Raw genomic sequence first — 21308 nt, forward strand, 5'->3', positions numbered from 1 at the left:
TGGGTAAATGGGACGACGATGCTCTGAAGATTTAACGAGCGCGCGGGGCATCGGTGCGCGCCTCCACGTCGCGAATAGCAGTTCTCGTCTCCGTCGGGCTACTTACACGCGGGAAACGCGAGGCTCTTGTGTGAACGGAGGAGAAGGGTGTCCCCGGTCACACATTATTGATCAAATCGATTCGCGGCGAGATGCTCTTCGCGGGAATCTTGGCGATGGATTTGGCGCGTTAATTGGGGTCGACACCCGCACAACAACACGGCAAATCCCTCGCGTGAATTTCTTTCCTTCTTTCCTCCTTTTCTTCTTTTGTTTTCTTGCAATCATCGTTAATGGGCGCGACAACGCTGAAACTGTGAATACCGATTGCATATCCACACCGATAAGACCATTGCGCGAGAGCAATTAATTTCTTCGCGCGTTTTACGCGAGAGATTCGCGGAGGAGCGACATACACAATCGAGATGCGAGAGAAGAGATTTATCGCGAAATTCGACGAGAAGTCGGCGCGCGGGACAACACGGTTTGCGAGAGTAAAATTGAAATATCAAATGCGACGTCGGAATTCGCGATAAATACGCTAATTTTGCCACGAGTCATTTTTCCGACTCAATTTGTCGAAGCCGCTAATACCGATGTAATAATATAATCGAAACAATAAAACCGAGCCGTCGAGTGACAGAGCCGCTGTAGTATTTATATTATTTTTTAATATATATAAGAAAATCAGATTTTTGCATAGAAAATCGCGAAAGAATGTTCCATATTTGAATCGCCTGATAATAAGCGCTTTTTCCGAGGTTTCCCCTTTCGCACGCAAAAAGAATCATTTCAATATTCATTACCGGCGGGCTGCTATTGATAAATCTCTTCATTTCAGATTCATTTTGCGGGCGGTAGATTAAACTGACGTATTTATAAATGCGCGTGTTCACGAATTTCGGAACATGCATACATTGTTATCCTTCAGATTCATACGTCAAGCATGGAACACGCTGTTTGGCGTTATATCGCGAAATTGCGTCGATCGTAACAAACGTCACTTTTAATACGAGAACTCGTGACATGCAATAATAAGAGCACGAGGCATGTAGATCTGCATAAAGTATTAAAGCGGTGTTCTTTTACGCGTTTTGTACACTATGCAGTATAACGACGTAGTGCGAATAGATTTCATTTTGCCAAGTCGAGTCGCTAATAAAATAATTAGTCGCTTGGTCGTATGTTTCAATCGTACGGATTACGTTACAAACCTCCATCAACGATGATTTCCCGCGAACATGATTGCTGACAACATACTTTTCTCTGCGATGTACGAGCTAAAAGAGATGCGCAACGAGCCTCCCAATATAAGATACAATCACATTCTTAGCAGAATTTTCTGACCTGAAAAGGTTTCCTTTCACTTCTATTCTTCTATCTTATTTTTCTAGAACCGAAAGGGAAGTTTGATTGGTAATCCGAAAATGCCTAATCATGGTAAGACAATCCGCGGGTACAACGTAGAACGTGGAACGCGATATACTCTCGATACTCTCGATACATAAATTACGATTTCGATAGTGTCACTTTACTTCGAGCCAGAGCAAGTCCGAGCCGGAGCAAGTCCGAGCAAGTTCTTCGCGAACGGCAATGTGCAGTTTGTCATCGGTTCGCGCTTTCACAGAACGGAGCGGGGCGGGGGGATAGACGGAAGTCTCAGCGAATCGACCTTCTCCGTTAGACGCCACTCATCGTTACGAGCGAGCGCTTAATGAACAACACGCCGCGACTCGAAGGAGCACTTCAGCTTCTACGTCGACACGGCGGAGAGAGGGTTCGCGTTAATCATCGATTAACAGGCGATCCGTTCGCCTGAAGAGCATGCAAAGACGCACGGCTACGCCGATGACTCAACGGACGATGATTCGCTTTCTCGAGTCAAGACCGGAAATGCGAAGCGCTTCAAGCACGTCACGACGATACGCACGGACTCCTATCGTTGAGCATCGCGTGTCGAGAAAATCTCGAGATTCGTCAGAAACCGCGGATATAACAGTTTCGAGAAAAAAATACGGAGAGAATATTGGTTTTTTTCACATGAATTTGTTTTAATTCTGTTATATATTTCTAATACAGTACAGTACAATACTGTATTTCTAATACCAAAATAGACTGTTAGTAAGTCTATCTTGCTAAGGAACATGGTAAATTCCGCTACACTGAAAAACTCATTTAGTTGAGTTAACCAAAATTTAGTTAAAATAAGGTGGAACAAATGTTTTGGTTGTGAGAACTAATATTTGGTACTTTGAACCAAAAGTTTTTTGAAACGAAAATAAAACAGGTTAGTTTCAGAGAATCAAATCTTTGGTAGAAAAAACGAAATTTTGGCCCTTACAACCGAAACATTTGTTTGACCCTATTTTAACCAAATTTTGGTTAACCGAATTAAATGAATTTTTCAGTGTAGAAACAGCCAATTTTTAACAGTACATTTAAAAAATTCTTAGAATATAAATATCACACATGAAACGAAAAGATAGTGAATTGCCGCAGGACTTATCGACCTATCCTTTATTACAAACTCCTATAGTAATTTTAACGATAAAATTCTTGTGAAGAGACACGTGTTAGAAAAGGACGTGTGCACTTTACTGTGATTGTTACAATGTGACATTTGTACAAAAATGCATAAGTAAAAATATAATAGTCAATATACGACTAAATAAAAGAAATCTCTCTCCTTTATAATTGTCACATGAAATAGATCATGCATAATAGACAATGAGACGCAAATATTTCGCAAAATTTATCATTAATCCGACAAGAACCTGATTTACGATGACTCGCGGAAATTAATGGGGAATATCAAGCACTCGAGTGCCGAAAGGGTCGAGAGCGCGATAAGAAATCGGCGACGGGGGGAGTCGTTGGATAAAATCCGCGGCTCTCGGTACGCCGAAGTACCATCAGTGGTAGCCTCGAGGTCTTTTTGCCGAGATACCTTCACGGCCTGTCGAGCATTCCGAGAAGAACGAGAGAATAACGAGCGTTGCTGCCGCGACTCAACGAGTTCGCGACGTCGCCGCTAATTAAGTCAATATAATGTCCTAACATCACGCGGTGTGATGTTAGGATATTATATTGACACACAAAATAAATGTTTCTCGCGCGACTCATTCTAATTCGCATAGTGACCGGAACGATATCGTCCCGACTAGAAATTGATCCTATGCTCCTGATCAGGTTGATCCCAACCAGTTCTGGCTTGTATTAGCTGATGTTATCAAATCCTTATTATTAATAAAGGCCTGATAATTCTTGTCATTAATAAGATCCTGATTGCCACACGCTGTGTTAAGAGCCATCTACAATAGAATTGAAAATAGGCAGTAAAACGTAAGCAGTAAGCAAATTGACCAATCACGGTCGATTATTACAAAAATAATCGATTGCTGCCAATCCCACTGTAGATGAGATTCCACTTTACATGACTTATCAGAACCCGATAACATCACCTTATACAAACCCGATTGGGATCAATCTGATCAGAACCATGGGATCAATTTCTAATCGGGATAATCTTCGTTCAACGGGCGTCTCGCGTGTTGCGATCGCAAAGATGTCCGATAAAACTCGAGGGACAGGCGTCACGCAGCTCGACGACGAGCGCTTTGCGAGAGCACCTCGGCAGAAGCGGAGAGTAGCTCGGAAGATCGTTAAATCGGGTTTACGATTCGAGGAGGGGGAGGGGAGAAGACGATACACGATGCAGGTTGGGGGATGATGCTATAGCGGCAGCCGTCGACGCTGTCGACCGCTGCGACCGCGAGGAAATGCACCATACATAGCATCTTGTCGACGTAAAGATCGCGCGCGTACGTCTCTATTCCATCTCCGGCGGATGCGATTAACCATTTTCCCACCGCGCGTTACACATCGCGCACGAGAACTCCGACATTACTCATTTGCAGCTGGCGGCTTTTTCATGCAGCTGCGAGCGAGCGCGCTGCGCTTGGATACGAAAGCTCGGCGGATTTAACTATCTCCGAGATTTATGCCGATGATATACGTTTGCAGTGTAGTGTAATTACGTCGTGCCGTCACGTAATTTTATCTTCCCGCGTCATCCCCGAAACGTACTTCCTTCCGTAATATCGGATATCGCACGAGACGCCGATTTGATTTATGCCGCTACACACTGCGCGTCAGAGCCTTTTGCGACAGAGCCGTCGCGGATGTGAGAGGCACAAAGAAAGGGCGAGAAAAAATCTCGCTGGGAAAGATGTCGCATCGCGATAGATTGACGTTAAGGGCGGCGGCTTCTACTCCCAAAATCCGCGACCATTTTTGGCCGTTCGCTCGTGTGCTCGTCCCACGTGACCGGAAAGAATAAATAAATCGTAATGTAAATCCCTATAAATCCTTCGCACTCGCAGCCCCGCCGCCATCGCATTTACATTCAACATACACCCATAAATTTTTATCGACTGCATTGACGAACTGGCGATTTCTCCTCCCCGCCGCCACCATCTCCCTCCTTCTTCCTCCTGCCCAGCCCTGCCCTGCCCTGCCCTGCCCACCCGCTCGCGCGCGAGTCCAACAATGGACATAAATTCCACGGCGCCCTTTGTCAGGATACTACCGTTCTCGCTCTCGGAGACTACCCTTACACGAGGAAGGATTATTTATACTTGCGCGCGGAGAGCGAATTCTGTGCAGCATAGCTGCAGCCGATCGCGGCGATTCATCATTTAATAATCTTCGTTATATCGGAGGAATAAACTAAGATTTAATGTTCGGGAGCGTTAATCGAGAGAGAGAGAGAGAGAGAGAGAGAGACGCGAGGATGCATGCAGCTTCGAATTTCCCAATGGTACAGCGAAACGATTTTGCGAAATCAGATAAATGATGGAATCGTATTCCAGCAGCGTGTTCGATCATTTCATGAGGAACCTGCACGAACGTCGTCGGTTGTAAATATGTTTTTGAACCTCTCGATGCTAATGGCCGCGGGGATTAATCACCGACGAGACTTTTTCTACGCTTTCCACGCATTCCAAACGTACGCTGCTAATCACGAGATTGGATATCATCAAGCGAGCGAGCCGATTACGATCTTATTTGTAAAAGTCACCGATACCACGCGCGGCAAGTTGCATAATTACGATGCTTACGTCTCGGAAAGGTCGTCGTTGCAAAGCAAATCATGACTCATCGCGTCCTTCGAGAGTAACACGGTATTGGCGCTCGACTGTCAATTCTTTTCGCAACGCAGTTTACGACACGCGACACGCTCAAGAGATGTCAGAATCATACGATTTCGTTTCGACTCAACGACACCGACGCTTTCTCCACGCGTTTCCTTTACCGTTACGTTTTTCGCCGTAATGGCGAGAGCGCATGTCGCTTTAAAGGACGCGAAGATTGCGTCGGGCGTGTGTCTCGTTGCTCACGATAATAATACGACGGGAAATGAAGAAATTGCTGAGAACAAGATGAAAGGGTCAAATATTGTCGCGAGACGCGGGACAACAAATCAGTTAATAATACACGATCTGATGAAACGCGAATTCATATACGGAGAAGAGAGTTTGGTGAACTTTGATTAATTCAATGTCCTATGAAAATACGAACGAACCATAAGTTCCGATTGAAGTTACCGGAATTCTGTTCAAGTTAACAAGACTTCTGGTTAACTTGAACGGTCATTAGTTCTAGTTGACAGAAAATTTTGTCAACTTGAATAAAATTCTGGTAACTTCGACTGGAATTTCCGGCTCTCGTTCATATTTCACCGGACATTTTCGGTTAATCTAATTCCTTTTTTATACACTCTTTGTCATATATACGCAGCTCTTTTTTCACAGTCGATCCGCACGGATTGCACAGTTTTTTCGATAAATACACAAATTTGCTTATTTATCAATTTGCCACATTAAAGATTAAATGGTTCTCCGATGCGCCAGCAATGTATATAATATTCGAGGTAATTAGCCGATGTCATGGCAAAAGGATTACTCTTCGTTAGGAAATTCAATTCAAATTTCGTAAACAGAATTAAATAACATTACAATATTCACTTCTGAATGCAATGGTGCATGAAAGGCTATACATGCGAGTGCATTACTCGCGGGAATTATAAAGTTTCACGTGTGATCGGTGATTCCGCTGCGCGAGTACGCGCAAAACGCAAACGAGAGTCCGTTTAATTATGGAAACTCGTAGCGAACAAGATTTGCAATTAAATCCGACTTATTTCGCAGGAAATAGCGCCGAGATGATCCCGCAACGTACGCACGGAACGTACACACAGCGCGTATTAACTGATTTAATGCCATTCATTCAAATGCGACTCGCTCCGGTCTTACGGAGCCCCAGGAACGTGGCTCTTGAAATAGAATGTCGACGAACAGAGAAATTCCACGCAGTCGGAATTCCCTGAAGGGACGGGGATCATCTCGCGCGAACGAAGAACGAACGTCGCACGCAGCAACGTCGGCTCTTGTACATTGCATGACCATGAGAATACAGTGCACATCGTTACGCGGCAATGAGCAAAATGTATCGAACGCGATGCACGGGCCGCTGCGTCACACGCGGGCATCACGCATCGACTCGTTCATGCGTGTCGAGGGAACAACAATACGTGACGTTAGCGAACTCTGAATTAAAATAACAGGTATATTCACGACGAATCGTGAAAGTATTCGCACGGAGAATATATATTTTTTTTCATATAAATTCTGTTTAATCTCCAAATATATTTCTATATATGTCAAGAGAACAAATGTTTAAAAAATAAAAAGTATTTTTCCGATGGATACTAATAATATATTTACTTGTATTAATATAAAGTAATAAGGCTGTATATTTGATAATAGTTTAAAAAGATATAATTGATATTGTGGATAATAATTATTACATACATACATACATACATATATATATATATATATATATATATATATATAAAGTGCGAATTAAAAGAAAAGTTGAAAATGTAAAAAGTAAAAGGAGTAGAATATTTAGATATTTTTTCTCTCAATGCACATGGAAAAAAAGATTTGATTGAATTAACCAAATATCTGGTAAAAGATAAACGATCCAGAAATTCCGATTGAAGTAACCCGAATTCTGTTTAAGTTAATAAGATTTTTGGTTGACTTAAATAGACTTCGGGTTACTTCAATTGGAATTTCTGGATCATATTCGACCAGATATTTAGTTAATTCAACCAAACCTTTTTTTCCGTGCAGGTATAAATTATCAATAAATTTCGTAAGAAATATAATAAATTTTTTAATAGCATATTTAAGTTTCAAAAATTAATACGTATAAAATAAGAAGATAAAACTGATTTATTTCTCCGAAATTCTGTAGTAAATTTCACTATAAAATTCTCTCCGTGCACTTTGTTAAATTTTTACGAATAGCGTATTTCTCTCGTCCGCGTAATCTAAAATTCTCGAATGTGTAGTTTGCAACTGTGAATATTTCTTAAGCAGAATTAAAATTCGCATTTATTACGTCATGTCCTTTCCTCTATATTTACGAGCGCACGTAGGTTATCTACTTATGGAGAAAATGCTTTAAACGGAGACGGTTTTTCAGCTGACCGCGACGCTTATGGGTGACCACTGAGGGATTAAAATTTCACATGCGTCATGGACGCGAGTGAAACACGAAAAAACGGAGCTCCGCTGAGCGAACACCGCGGAGCGAAATGTCGTGTGCAGTTGCCGTGGACTCCAGTTTAAAAGATATGAATACGCGAACCGACATTTCATTAACATAAAACCACGACAAACATTATGCACGACACCGACAACTGTACGTGCGAGGCGCGAAAAAGCTTGTAAACACACAGCGAGCTCGAACGAACGGCGCGCACAGAGTCCTATCGACTGACCTTGAGACTGCTCCAGAAAATCGCGCGCGTGAGATCAATCGGCTGATGCTACGTATAACGCGATAGTCCCGTTCGATGTTTTCCACCCCTTCCTAGTGTCCGCGAGTACAAAGACTATCATAACCGTTTCAGGGTCATAAACATAGCTCGGGTTCGCAACCCGAGTGAACGCGCAACGATTGACGCAAACAAAGGCAATTCAATCCGACAAAGTCGTAAACGGCTACGACAATCTCTGTGAGACAGGCCTCAGAGGCCGGAATCGAATGAATAGGACACGACGCGCGTGATGGCGCGACATGACAGGTCAATTTGAAACAAGCACCAGCTGAATCGCGTCAAGTGTCAGCGTGAGAAAACCGTTAACGAACAGCCGCGTAACGAGGTGCATGCCGAGAGAGATCTCAGCCTCGAGGTCGTATGCGCGTGTATATATACAACAAAGAAACTCACCCTGACTCTCGGCGTGCGTGGCAGGGACGATGATCGTCAGCAGCAACACCGCCAGGACCAGCAGCAGCTTGCACCGCACCGTCAACGAACGCACAACACCACCGTCTCTTCCGCCTCCTCCGCCGCCGCCGCCGCCACCGCCGACGCGCCGTGAATCCGCGCGCCGGGAATCGCGCGCCATGTTCCTGACGAGTTGACACGGCTGCCTGTCCGATCGCTAAACGCGTTGGCCCCGCGACTCACGCAAACGTCATGACAACGGACGGCACACGTTTCGCGATTCGCACGCACGCACGCTCCTAGCACGCTGGCTTCCTTGCGTCTGTCGTTCGCGCGCGCACACACCACACTCGTACCGACCACCCAGCCCGACTGCTCCGACCGCGCAGACTGTTGCGACACCTCTGGAGTCGGCCGATCACCTCCCTCCCACCACCTATCGAGCCGCCGCCGAGCGGCGACGGAAACGGCCGAGCGCTCACGAACGTAAGCGCGCCATGACGCACGGAATTCAACACGCCTGACTCGCGGCCAAACGTGCACTTTGTTCCCCAATATAGTTTCAATATTTCTGTCGATGCATTCCACAACGTATTGATGGTCCAATGAGAGAACTTGCTTCTCATTAATTTCCGAATGTTGAGTTCTCTCATTGGACTATTGGCTACGTGCTGAAATGCGTCGAAAAAGAAGCTGTTCAAACCGTATTGAAATTAAGTGTACACTTCGGCTAAGTTTGTTTTATACATTTTTGTGTTGAAAGTATAATTTTATTTTAATGCTTATATGCCAAAGGAAGATAGAATGATACGAAAGTATACATGACAAATTTGAGTAAAGAAGGCTTTGCTGGTAAAGAACTGAGTGTACACTCCTTGCTAACAGACTGATATTATTTTTCGAGATTCGACGTTACGGATATCTCTGAGATATTGTATTTTTCTCTTTCTCTCTAATCATCACTGAATTTTTTATTCTCCATTGATAAAACGAAAACTCGATTTTATTATTACTCGAGTGAGTCGATTGTGGCAACAAGTATAGATAAAAGATTCGACACGTCGCGACAAGCACCAGTGATATGTATCACTTGCTTGTCTCGTTATATAACGAGAAACGAAGGAATTGAGCCTTAATAACATACTTACGACACGTCCCAACGATCGCACTTTATTATTTCCAACATTCCCGATACTTGCTTCCACACGAGACTCGGGGTAGAATTTTAAAGTGCAAACATTTTCGAGTGCGCGTACAGAAAAACTGTAATTGGTCTATACGGCGCTTCAAAATATTTGTAACGTCAAATAGATCCAACTTTCTTATTCGACAGACAAGACACGTAAAACGCGGTGTCACCGATATGTTAATGACGATTGTACAATGTGAAAACATTGACCGTGCTCGCGCAATGCACAATGGATGCCGAAAATTCACTTAAAAATATGCACGGTATCGACAAAGACACGTTACACTCCTCTCTCTCTCTCTCTCTCTCTCTTTCTGTTTTTCTGACGGACCGACGCTATCTCCCGAGATTCGACATCGCGTATATCTGTCTCCTTCCCTCTGACTACTACCGAATGTCGAATTCGCAATCAATAAAACGACGATCGTCCGATTCTACTGCTATTCCCGTGAATCGATTGTAATAACAAATGTAAAAGACGCGGGCTCGAGACGGCTTGCGACAGGCATCGATTGCATTACAAAGGAAAGAGGTGATCACTCTGCCTAATAACGTACTTACGAAACGTCCTGACAATTGCACATTGCTATTTGCGGCACTCCCGATACTTATTTAAGCGCGGAACTCACTTTTGACGGACAAAAGACGTGTAAAACGCGGAGCGATGTCGATCGATGCATCAATGGCGGTTACTCGGCGCAAAACGATCGAGGATGTTCGCGCAATGCATGACGAAAGCCGAAAGTTCTCGTTACGATGTGAATATTATCGCACTCCTGCACGACACGCTCTGCCCAATCAGCTTCGCGGATGCCTTATCGTTCGATAGATCGACAATTACTAATAATTCTCCACCAGCTGCATTTATTTCTAGCTACATGTACTTCCCATTATCATTAATTAATCTAAAAAAACGTCCCCACTTTTTGGATTAATTAACAATTATTCTTAACAGTCAGAATTAACAACCATAAGAAATGCATAGCTTAAAACCAATGCGACTGAAAACTTTTAGTAACTATCAATCTATCGATGATAATCGATATCACCCACGGAACTGCGAGGTCTCGTATGATTTCCTCGGCGAGGAAAAGGAGATTTTGCGATCTACCACTAAAATGAGAGAAAAATCAATTTGCAACAACAAGTAGGATTGAAAGATCACTGATATTGTAGGCCATTCTTGAATAATGCTATTTTTAGACGCTTTACGTACACTTGAAAATGATATCGTTTTATTGGTCTCTCTTAAACAAAATCGTATCGCACATCAAATGTTAAGCGAAGAATTTGAGACAGGTTGTGAATTTGTTATTGATCGGAAAAGTCAAAGTTTGAGTTTCCATAATAACGATGTCGAAAGAATCTGCAATTTAGAACTTAGCAACGACTAATGGTTTCTACATGAATATCGATCAAACTTCTTACAAGTCGTTTCATTTAATTCGCGATTACGGTAAGTGAAGATTTCCAAGTCAGTCGACGAGATTTCGCGACGCTCTTAGTCGTCTCTCATTATGGAAAACGTTCGAAAGGAATTGACGAGAAGAATCGTTAACATATGCAAAGCGAGAGAAACACCCGTAACCAAGGATTTAACCTCGTTTTTGGTAACCCGATTGTCAACGCTAACCTACAAGATTGTTACGAAATGTATTCCGTCAAAGTAGAATTTCAATAAGTTTTTTATCTTGAATTTTTTTCCATAAAACAATTCCAGCTTTCCCTGTACCAGCTGAATCCGACGTATCGAATTAAGGAAAAAGACGAGGAGAACAATACGAAAATATTCGATGCTATCACGGAGAGGTTATGTGATCAAAGCAAGCCAAGTCTGACGACTTTGAAAAATCAACTATACTTCGCCAAGCATTATCACGAAAGAGGTAGAAGAATATATGAATGTTATTCTTACCTCTTTTGATCTCACACGTCTTCCACAGATGAAACAGTCAAGAGACATCGATTACGACTGCACCAAAAAACTGGACCTTTGGTGGCAGAAATTTGCGAAACTGACAAATTGAAAGGTGCAAAAGACACGGAAAAGTTGTACCAGAAAATCTTGGTAGTCATAACACTTCTGAGTGGTCTAGGAAGTCCTACAATTCCTTCTGTTCTGAGGCACTTATCATGTTTTTCATCAATCTTCTATCAACTTGATAAACACTCAAGATTAGTGTATCAGTTTGTTATATCGCGATAATTAAGGCAGTGCTATAGATTTCCAGATTACGTTTACGCAGATTATTTGCATATTTACTATGTGGTGTATACATGGTTGTTTTTCATGTAGACAATATAAATCATGTAGACAGAGTATTATATTAAAACATACAAGAAAACAAGTGAAATTGCTGAGACAGTTGCATCTGTCTTGGATATTATAAATACAATGTTCAAAGGAGACAACAAATTGTATGAAATTTTTACTTCATTATATGACAGATTGGTAGATTTAACTTTAGATAAGAGTGTAACCAGAAAATTCTGTGGATTTTAGTTTGTTTAGAAAACAATGTTTACAAATTCGAACTAGTATTCTAAAAGTTAAATATAGACTTTTCTGAATTAATTTTTTAATAAGCTGCACGTTTTTTAAATGACACCCACAGATTATTCATTGTTTACATAGAAGATAACTCATATATAGTTTACATTGTCTACATATAGACGTAGAATATCGTGCAACGTATTTTGCAAGAATTTTTACAGTATTTTCTCGTCTCCGATGTCGTCATTATTTTGAAGTTATATATTTAATCGTCTTGATAAAATCTCCGGCGTTAAGATCGATGTAAGTAACACTTAAAATATATTTCGTGGTAGGGAGGTATCGGTGGCGTTGCAGAGCGTCTTCCAGGCTTCTGAGTTGACTCGCTACGTGACTTTACCGAAACGCGAGAAAGAGGAACAACTGATGGAGCTGATGTGCATAGTCGCGGGTATCCGATTGTTCAACAGGGACTGTCAACGCGGTGGCGAGGGAATCGATGATCGTAAGAGCAAATAATTAATCCGATCGACGAGCGTGCTAGAGAGAGAGAGAGAGAGAGAGAGAGAGAGAGAGAGAGAGAGAGAGAGAGAGGGAGGAGGAGGCAAGAAAGAGACCTCGAAACGATCGTACGAGAGCTCTCTCCTGCAAGTAGTTACAGCGACCGTAATTGCTTTCAGTGCCGAGCATCTTACAAGAGGCTCTAACGAAGACTCGCAACTCTATACTCGAGTTGTTAGAGCCGTTAATGGCCAAAGTATACAAGTTCACGGCTGCTGTGGAAAACGCTATCGCGTACGCATCATCGACCGACGCTTCCTCGGATGCTGCGTGTTTCAGCAACTCGAGAGAAGTGGCCGAGACATCCACCGCCAGGGAAAACGTCGTATGGGCTATTGAGATGCTGACGGCTAGTCGCCAGCAAGAGATCTACATCAGGTTCCTCTTTAAAAAAGTAGTATTTAATATGCAATCTGACACGATTTCTCTGATGCGATTCCTGTCGTAGAAAGCTGTTAAGCGACGTTGAGAGCAGCGAGAACGCGGTGAAAAATCTGATGGAACGTCTTCGGGGACGATTCTTTAAGCTGCACGATACCGTCAGATACAGAACGGCTATTCCCACCGCTCAAGTCTACGTAAATATATATAACCGCATTACTCTGTTAAAAAAAAAAAAACAAAAAAAAAGTTGGTGCATGACAATTATTTTTATATAATTTCTTACCGCGTGTTGGGTATTTCCAGAAATTGAAATAACTGCAGAATCGATTTTAATAGTTTCATCGAAATTGGTTTTCACAGCAACATCACGTCACGCACGTCACGATATGTCATGGTATTTCTCACTTAGTCAGATATATTTTATTGTGTCAGCAGGGTGTACTCACAAAATAAAATATTCCCTCGGTTTTCAAAGCGTTTGATGAGTCATTTCGTAAAAGCAACGCAATTCATGAATATTGATATTGCTATATATCTGCCTATCAGCCGCAATTTATCGATTTGGCGGATATATGGATGGGACTGCAAGACGAGGTGATCATTTTGAGTAACGTCAATAACTTCCTATGGGAATTACAGAGTTTGAGTAATAAGGTAACGGTGCACTCAACCATATCGATCCTGGCATATTTGCGGAATATACTGCATTGAGAGTGATTTACATATACATTCACAGACCGTAAACGTTTACGATCAAACGAAGTTAGAGGACATAGCCGAGGATGTGGACATCTTGACTGATGCTGAAAGATTGGAACGTTCTATGGGCAACTTGATAAGTACTGGGCAATTTCTCGGATTAAAATAAATATTCAGTTCAGAATACTTGCCCCTCAATTGAACCCTGTACAATCTCGTATTTTAATTATTTTAATTAATTAATTATTTACACGGACTATATTTTTATTTGTAGCGGAGTGCGGCGAATGTCTAATATATTACCCCAATGTTACTAAGGACTTCGAGAAGATCAATTTGGAGGTAATAGCATCATAGAGCACGGTGTGTCTCTGAAGATTCAGGCAGTTCTACTTAACGAAATCATTCAAACATTTTCGATCGATTGACGGCGAAATGTGTCGCAGTTTCTAGGATTTTGCGCATGGACGTTCACCACAGGTAAGGGGGCCTTAATACCGGGTAATCCGAATAACGGTGTGGCAAAGTGGCGAGGAAAGTATTACGCCTTCAAATCGTCCAAGGCAGCCATCAAGTTTGGAGAGAATCCCGACAGGTAGTCTTATGTAGGTGCGAGTAATTCGTAGATTCTTCAGTAACTATATGTTACCAGGTACGTTTACGAGGCGCTCGATTTCGTTCGCAACCATCCGGAGTACATACACCTATTCAAGTTGCACGAAGAAATCGAAGCTATGCAGAATCAAGAGGAGTGAGTTGCTTATTATATATAGACTGCATCGTGTCGTTTTTCCAGAAACAACACGAAACATAACACTCGCTTTTCAAGGTTTACTAAGGAAGGCCTGCAATTAAAGGTCCGTCATAATCAAAAGGTTCAAACGGATGTTCACATACTTCCCCCTTACATCGATAAAGATTATACTTCCAGCATTTGGGAACTTAAGCGCAGAGCTTTAAACTTGGTGAGTTGAACTCATTGAACTCGATTGGCATTATAAAAGGACGACTAATTGTTGAAATTATATATCCTGAACACAAACACATGCACAAAAGTTCTTTTATTATCGTTTGATCAACGATAACGAATTCAAGATATCTTAATTTACTCTTGACTTTTTCTTAATATTTCGATGTATGTTTCTTACTGTCACAAAATTTACGGTTGTACAATTATGTTTAATTTACCGCAAATCACGTACGATCCATGGCTTCTAGATGATAAATATAAAAATAATGGAACTTTATCAAAATTATTTTACTATTTTTTTCACGTGACATAGATATGCGCATTTTAGTATTATTAGTTAATATGTTTATATTTTATAATAATCTATAAGCTCTTTCTCGAGTTGTAATATTCTTATGCTAGAAATGTAGAGTAAATATGCTTTGGTAGAAATGGCAGATTGTATCTTTCTGTTGTCATACGAGAGGTCAAAGTTGATGTTGATAAAATCATTCATCCAGTTTTCTACACGTTAAAAGTTCGCGTATGCAGTATGTTATAGAAATGGTTAAACTTAGGAGAAAAATAGTCTGGCGATCTGTTTATAAAAATATTTTGCTTTAAGATATCAAGATAAATATAGTGTAAATATTATGACATCTCTCTCTAGGCTTCTTTTTTGAATATCTTAATCACGATATGTATCACATATACATTCTGCGTTCGTACCTAATTTTAATTTTATTGATGAAAGATGTTTTATTCGGCTTTACGTGTGTGATAATTTTCCAGGCAAACATAAGTCGATGTACGACACGCAGCACACAGACGTTCAACTCGCACTTTCGATATGCTGTTTACGTACAAGCAGCTCCGCCTCAGGATAAGGAAGTTCAAACCAGAAGAGATAACTGCACGAACACGAAGAACCTTAAGACGTTCATATTTGGGCTGCGAGGCAGGCGGGATGACAATCAACATATCATATCGTTCTTGGAAGATGAACTTGAGCACTTGTAAAATTAAAGTAAATGATGACCTGGTGTACGTCAATATAATCATGAGATATACACGTAAATAAAACGTTTTAATAACAATATTGGTCGTAGTAAAAATGCTAACACAATTACATGTACACAACATCGTTAATTATCAAACTCGTGTGACTAATTCAAACATACATTAAAGGATGCATGTGTCGGGCAACATTTAAAGGAGCGCCAGAGGAAACAATCGAAATAAACAGCACGCATTACGCAATTAAAAAAAAAACCAAAGCAATACTTTTTAATGACATTCCCAAATACAATTCACGGAACATTACAGTTTAAACCATCCATCTTTCCGGGTTTAGAAAACGAATCTGCATTATAATTTATCATTCCGTGTGCACGTATCATTTTCTTGGCGTATATAGCGCTTTCCTGATCATCAAACTGCAATGATTTCATTCATGTGGCTTTTTTCGTGATAGAGAGACTTAGGCCTGCATTTCTTTAATTTATATTCAAAATACACAAATTTTACACATGTCGAAGCTCGGACAGACTTGCGTGGCTATTTTCCGCGCTCCGTGAGCCTATTATATTTCCTACGCTTCAACATTGTGCAGTGATCGCTGCACTATGATTTTATATGCTTATATCGTACCTTTTAGTGAATATATTGTTTTATCATTAGATCTTAAACATTAGGTCAATTTTTACACCAAGAAACCTATATTACGACAATAATTAGTAATTACACGATAATACAATTAAACTTTGCTTACAATTTCAGTGTATAATGTAGCTATTATACAGAAGAGGTACAGGATGTTGATTTTTCGCATATCTTTTCTTTGTTTTCCGTGCTCCTTTTCAATGTCCACACACATTTCCTCCCTTTTAGGGGCAAAATTGTCTGACACTTTATTACATCCATTATCCAAGAATCATCAACATTGCATTTAACATAAAAGGAGGAGAAAGAAACGACAAAAGTATCACGCAGTTCGTTATAGAAAAAAATATTAAGATCATCAAGACAAGAGCATAAAAAAGGTATATTTGTAATCTGCTTCAAACAAACTGAAAGAGCAACTACTACTGTTGTAATTTAATCGATAGTAACAAATGTCGCTGGTGAAAATGTCACGGGGTAAAATCTAGCTACTTATATTTTGAACAAATTATTTTCGAGTTCAAATGTGCTTTTTTCTAGTTTGTCATTTAAATATCGTATTTAATAACAGTACGTCATGTTTTCGTGTCGGGAGTAAGATATTGTTATTAATGACGACCATACAAATGATATATAACATTTACTCCGAATTGGATGACTTAAAACCGGCTTATTGACTGTTGGCCACTGTAATGTCTTTCACATTTCGAAATCATCTGAACGTCCAGAGTAACAATTGTCCCAATAATTTAATGAATTTACCAAGGAAGAGTTAAGATACGCGTAACATGATTGAAATGTTATTCTTCAATATCTTACTGAAATCAGCAATTCATTTCTAATCATAATTATCGAGTTATAATTAGATATTATTATCTATCAGCATAAAACAATTCAATGACCAGCGAGGAAGCAACCGGGATAAAACTGTTACGATGGGCGACAGATTATATCGGAATAGCGTAAACATGGTCTAAAGTCTTAAGTCGCAAGAAATACGTTTGTGTTTCATGTATATGTATATATTTTATGTATTTTGTGAGAAAGATGGAGGTGCACGGCGCACCCTGGAATATGTTATATGTATATATAACTTGTCGGAGATCAGGATTTGGGGATGATTTAGTCTACAAAATGATTTTTAAGGTATTTCATCATACCAAAAGTTCTAAAGCGCTTCACGCCGATTACCTTCATTAGTTCCTCGTCGCAAATCGCAAACTGTTTATTCTTAGGGTCCTGTAAAAACAACCATGACTCTTAGTAACGTGATCTTTTCTCAAATAAACATGTTAATTTCGATATGTTATACAAATCATAAAACATAAAATGTCGAGCAAATATAAAATATCTCGAGTCAATTGCAAATGATACCTACATATAGGTTTCTTTCTTTGATGATACTCCATACTTTCTTGACGACTTCATGTCGAGCCATTTGTTCAGCGCCAACAATCGCTGCAAGCTCTGGAGACAATGTGATGGCGCGTGTGTAACCACCACCCTTGCCTTTGCCGCCGCCACCCTTCTTTGCTGTGCTTCCTGGAGCCTTCTTATTCTTTCCCCAGTCTTCATCACTGTCACTATCACTTCCCTTCTTTTTTCCCTTCTTTCCAGGCTTATCTGCAAAAAAAATGAAAATGTGATTTAATATTCATACTACTTTACTTTCGATTCGACATTTTTCAATAGAATGTTGAACAGTACTTTTTTTGGGTGTAACTTTAGGTTTCTTTGGGCTGTACTCCTCATCGCTAGCATCATCATCACTAGCGCTTTCCTCATCGTCAGATGAACCCTTCTTGCGTTTGCTAGGAGCCTTCTTGGTAGGACTTCGCTTGGCTGGCTTCTTTTCTTCCTCCTCCTCTTCCTCTTCTGATGCTTCTTCTTCTTCCTCCTCACCATCTTCAGACTCCTCACTAGCAGCCTTCTTCTTTTTCTTACCTCCATCTTGTTTCTCTTGAAGACACTCCATAACTAAATCATCGACCTCCTTCTTCCTATAGAGAGAAAATAGTTTGAGTGTATGTGAGTAACTATTATCGAAGTGTGAATAATGTGAATTTCGATGAAAATGTTAGAGGAGGAACGAGGTGGCAACTTATTTTGATTTAGTTCCACTCAGAAATCCTCTTTTTTCTCTTGGACATTAAAAAACTCTCTTTTGCACTATTTGATCGTGCATAAGTACCTGCTATACATGTCCGTTTTAATCTTTACTAAATTCTAAAAATAACACGTGTATTCAATGAAACAGATATATACTCAATGCAATCTAATAGAAATAAATTATATTTTGATCTGAGATTCTGTACACATGAAAAATTAGCAATTTAAACTTGATAAAAGAAAGACTTTTCCTAGCACATTGCTTAATATTGCAATCGAATAAACTTGTTTACATTTTTACTTCTATCTTTTCAAATACAATACTTTACCAACGTGACATACATATTTAATACAAGGCATTATTAACATTTAAACATTAATTTAAGTAACAATTTTATCAAGTGCTTACCTTTCTGTAAGATCAACATCGAGTTTCTCCTCAATTTGTTGCCTTACTTTTTTGGCAGACATTGTAGTGAGATCCGCATCCTTGAGGATAGCTATATAAAATTAATAAATTAAATCAAATGTATATCAAGAACTTGTATCTTAAATTTTCTACCAAAATGGGGACAGCATGTGCAATAAGGAGCACATTTTACATATAATATTCAACAATAACACAACACAAAATTGCATATTTAAAACACAACACAATTGTTGTTAAAACTATCATTATAAAACTATCAATTATAAAATACGACGTATATATATTGTTTTTGCAAAAGTATTTTATTTATCATATTTATTTATCATAAAAAACTAATATTCTTTGTAGAATTACTCGTGAGGATACATTGTCAAAAAAAAAAGAAAGAAAGTGTAACTAAAAAGGCGCTGGTCGAAAAATGCGCAAATTTATTGCGAAATTATTTATTTGCTTAATATCCACACAAGAAAGGAAGAACGCGCCACATGATACGCCATTCGTTGGGATGATGGCATCCCGCGCGTGTCTAGTGCGTTGTGTGTCGCGGACTCTGGGGTAATATGGTTTCCCGCGTCGGGGGATCTAGTGAATATCGAGCGCAAATGGTTGCCCGTAGCGCGCGCTATGCCGGTCGTTGCCGATCCGCACGGCGTACCGCCAACGAGAAGATATCTGTAAGTACGCGAGGAGGCGACGGTAAGACGCGCGGAGCGGGACGAGGAGGGATTTTTCTTCGCGTGCCGCGGTCGATCGTGCGGCGCATTGATTCCCGAAACGATCAAAAGCCACGAGAGAAGATGCGGAGGGAACAAGATGGCGAGAGAGAGAAAGACAGAGCGATACAAAGAGAAGGAGTGAGAGGGGGACAAAGAGAGGGAAGAGAGAAAGAGCGTGGTAAGTGTGCAAAGCGGAGGGAACGACGGCCGTTGTGGCGCGGCAGCAGCGCGGAGGTCGTACGCGGTCGATTCACTTCGCCGAAAAGCGCTCACGAAAAAAATACACGCGGCAGCAGCGCGCGCGCTTCGTTAAGCATCGACTGCCGCGTTAATCCGCAATGGGCGAGTCTTGCGCGAGACCATCGCCCGGCGACCATCGCGCACTCCATTTTATGGGAAAAGATAGCAAAGTAGTAAATATCTCCGGGAACAGAGGAGGTAATACTGGCATCGGTGGCGGCGGCGGTAGTGGCGGTTATAACCAATGACGATCCAATCGGTGATTGGTGTGAAGGCGCGCAAAGGAGGGAAAAGGGCGACGCGCGCGCTCCGTTCCGATCGACGAGCAAGCGTATCTCTCACACGCTCGGTACACGAAGGAGATTCGCGTAGGGATATGCACTTTTTTCTCTCCAACAGCGCAAAAATCCGGCGTGACGCCGTGGCTACCCGAGACGGAGAATGCGAGTGTGCAAGCGAGCGAGAGAGAAAGCGAGCGAATACGCGTGAAAACTCGAGAAAAAAGAAAAGGAGAAAGAGAACGAGACACGAATGCACGAGAGAACGAGGCTGATAGGCGCGCGCCACCACGCACACACACACATACACTCGAGACGCGTCATACGGCCCGCCGCAAGGACGGATCGAAAGCCACTATTTTATAGCGAACGACGAAAAATCCGCGATTTCGCCAGGACACCGAAGTATCTGCTCGGAAAATCGCGAGCGAATTGCACGCGCCATACCGTCGCCGCATCTCGTCGTTAGCACGATACGTAGGTGGCGAAATACGGAGAGCCGTAGGTTGTAATGGCCGGCGCGGGGCACGCCACTCGGGCACATACGTGCGCGCTAAAGTCCTCACGTCGCAAGAGCAAAGAGCCCGATTTCGCCCGTATTCCCGGTGCCGCGGCTATGCGCAACGGACGCAAACGCCCACGACGAGCTCGGTTACGTGGTAGTACGATGCCGGAATCGTCTACATCGTGCGATATCGCCACTTACCGGTGATCTCCTTGCGTAGCTCGTCCTTCGAGATATCGGCCATGGTAGGTGCTTCTAGTTGAACGTACTGCTGCCAACTGAGCCTATGCCGGCTGCGGACTCCCGTAGCGTCCGTTGGTACAGTCAGTGCTGGCAACGTCGCGACACTCTCTCACACGACGGCCCTTCGGAAGCGGATAACTCGACAACGGTCGCACCTAGACGAATACTCTATACGCCGAATCGTGTTAGTTTTTTACGGCCGACAAGTTTCTCATGACGCCCCGCGCGTAATTCGGCGATCGGAGTGTGCCAATTCGGTCCTTCTGTACAATTCGCGTGCTACACTTTCTCGCCTGACTGTACGTCAAGCGGCCGCTCGTGTGGCTGCCGGCGGCGTCCACAGTACAGTCTGCGCGCGTCGCCAACGGCAGCGCTCCCAGAAAAAGGCCCTTCAACGCGCGATAACTTCCTACCGCGGCCACGAAGACGGATACTATATACACCAAATCGGGTCAACTTTTTTTTCTCTACAAGTTTCTCATAACGCCCCTGGCGCAATATT

General features: G+C 41.7%; 3 protein-coding genes across 8 annotated transcripts in view; 1 reads left to right on the top strand and 2 right to left on the bottom strand.

The window, feature by feature from the left end:
* The window catches only part of LOC116848283, a 119648-nt gene extending 109230 nt beyond the window's left edge, over positions 1-10418 (bottom strand). Inside the window, exons 1-2 of one of the 3 annotated variants that reach the window (XM_032824186.1) lie at positions 10098-10418; positions 8348-8918 (exon numbers count right to left, since the gene is read on the bottom strand). In XM_032824186.1, the coding sequence (XP_032680077.1) occupies positions 8348-8528 (181 nt within the window). In that variant the 5' untranslated portion in view covers positions 8529-8918; positions 10098-10418. Of the gene's footprint in view, positions 1-8347 lie in introns of all 3 variants that reach the window. The other 2 variants (XM_032824185.1, XM_032824184.1) reach the window with 2 other exon arrangements.
* A 205-nt stretch (positions 10419-10623) lies between these two features.
* Positions 10624-16761, top strand: LOC116848285 (cilia- and flagella-associated protein 206-like). 4 transcript variants are annotated; one of them, XR_004378937.1, is made up of 13 exons: positions 10624-11146; positions 11257-11422; positions 11480-11660; positions 12366-12535; positions 12711-12969; positions 13040-13169; positions 13522-13629; positions 13712-13814; positions 13949-14016; positions 14121-14154; positions 14327-14425; positions 14504-14639; positions 15416-15460. XR_004378937.1 is itself a non-coding variant. In XM_032824195.1 (13 exons), exons 1-13 carry the CDS (start codon positions 11054-11056, stop codon positions 15641-15643), a joined length of 1890 nt encoding a protein of 629 aa, XP_032680086.1. In that variant the 5' UTR covers positions 10624-11053; the 3' UTR covers positions 15644-16761. The 4 variants fall into 4 exon arrangements, 2 of the variants coding, with proteins under 2 accessions (XP_032680086.1, XP_032680087.1); XM_032824195.1 differs by having other exon boundaries at positions 14121-14269; positions 15416-16761; XM_032824196.1 differs by having other exon boundaries at positions 14121-14269; positions 14532-14639; positions 15416-15558.
* LOC116848286 (upstream activation factor subunit spp27-like) lies at positions 15884-20924 on the bottom strand. The gene is made up of 5 exons (XM_032824197.1): positions 20765-20924; positions 18804-18894; positions 17993-18285; positions 17664-17908; positions 15884-17524 (listed from the first exon to the last, which is right to left on the bottom strand). The coding sequence occupies exons 1-5, from the start codon at positions 20805-20807 to the stop codon at positions 17408-17410; spliced, it is 789 nt and encodes a 262-aa protein (XP_032680088.1). The 5' UTR covers positions 20808-20924; the 3' UTR covers positions 15884-17407.
* Between the last annotated feature and the right edge of the window lie 384 nt (positions 20925-21308).

This window comes from Odontomachus brunneus, unplaced genomic scaffold (assembly GCF_010583005.1).
Source record: "Odontomachus brunneus isolate Ranch 3 - 2012 unplaced genomic scaffold, Obru_v1 Obru_scaffold_092, whole genome shotgun sequence".
Classification (NCBI taxonomy): Eukaryota; Metazoa; Arthropoda; class Insecta; order Hymenoptera; family Formicidae; genus Odontomachus; species Odontomachus brunneus.

Bases quoted from the DNA above. Each gene is read 5' to 3' on its own strand.
- LOC116848286 (XM_032824197.1), bottom strand. From the start codon at position 20,807: ATGGCCGATATCTCGAAGGACGAGCTACGCAAGGAGATCACCG. The intron at 17,909-17,992 runs GTACTGTTCAAC...TTTTTTTTGCAG, and splicing joins TAAAGTTACACCCAAAAAAA to ATAAGCCTGGAAAGAAGGGA. The intron at 17,525-17,663 runs GTAGGTATCATT...TTGTTTTTACAG, and splicing joins TCAAAGAAAGAAACCTATAT to GACCCTAAGAATAAACAGTT.
- LOC116848285 (XM_032824195.1), top strand. From the start codon at position 11,054: ATGGAAAACGTTCGAAAGGAATTGACGAGAAGAATCGTTAACATATGC. The intron at 14,426-14,503 runs GTGAGTTGCTTA...TCGCTTTTCAAG, and splicing joins GCTATGCAGAATCAAGAGGA to GTTTACTAAGGAAGGCCTGC. The intron at 14,640-15,415 runs GTGAGTTGAACT...ATAATTTTCCAG, and splicing joins AGCGCAGAGCTTTAAACTTG to GCAAACATAAGTCGATGTAC.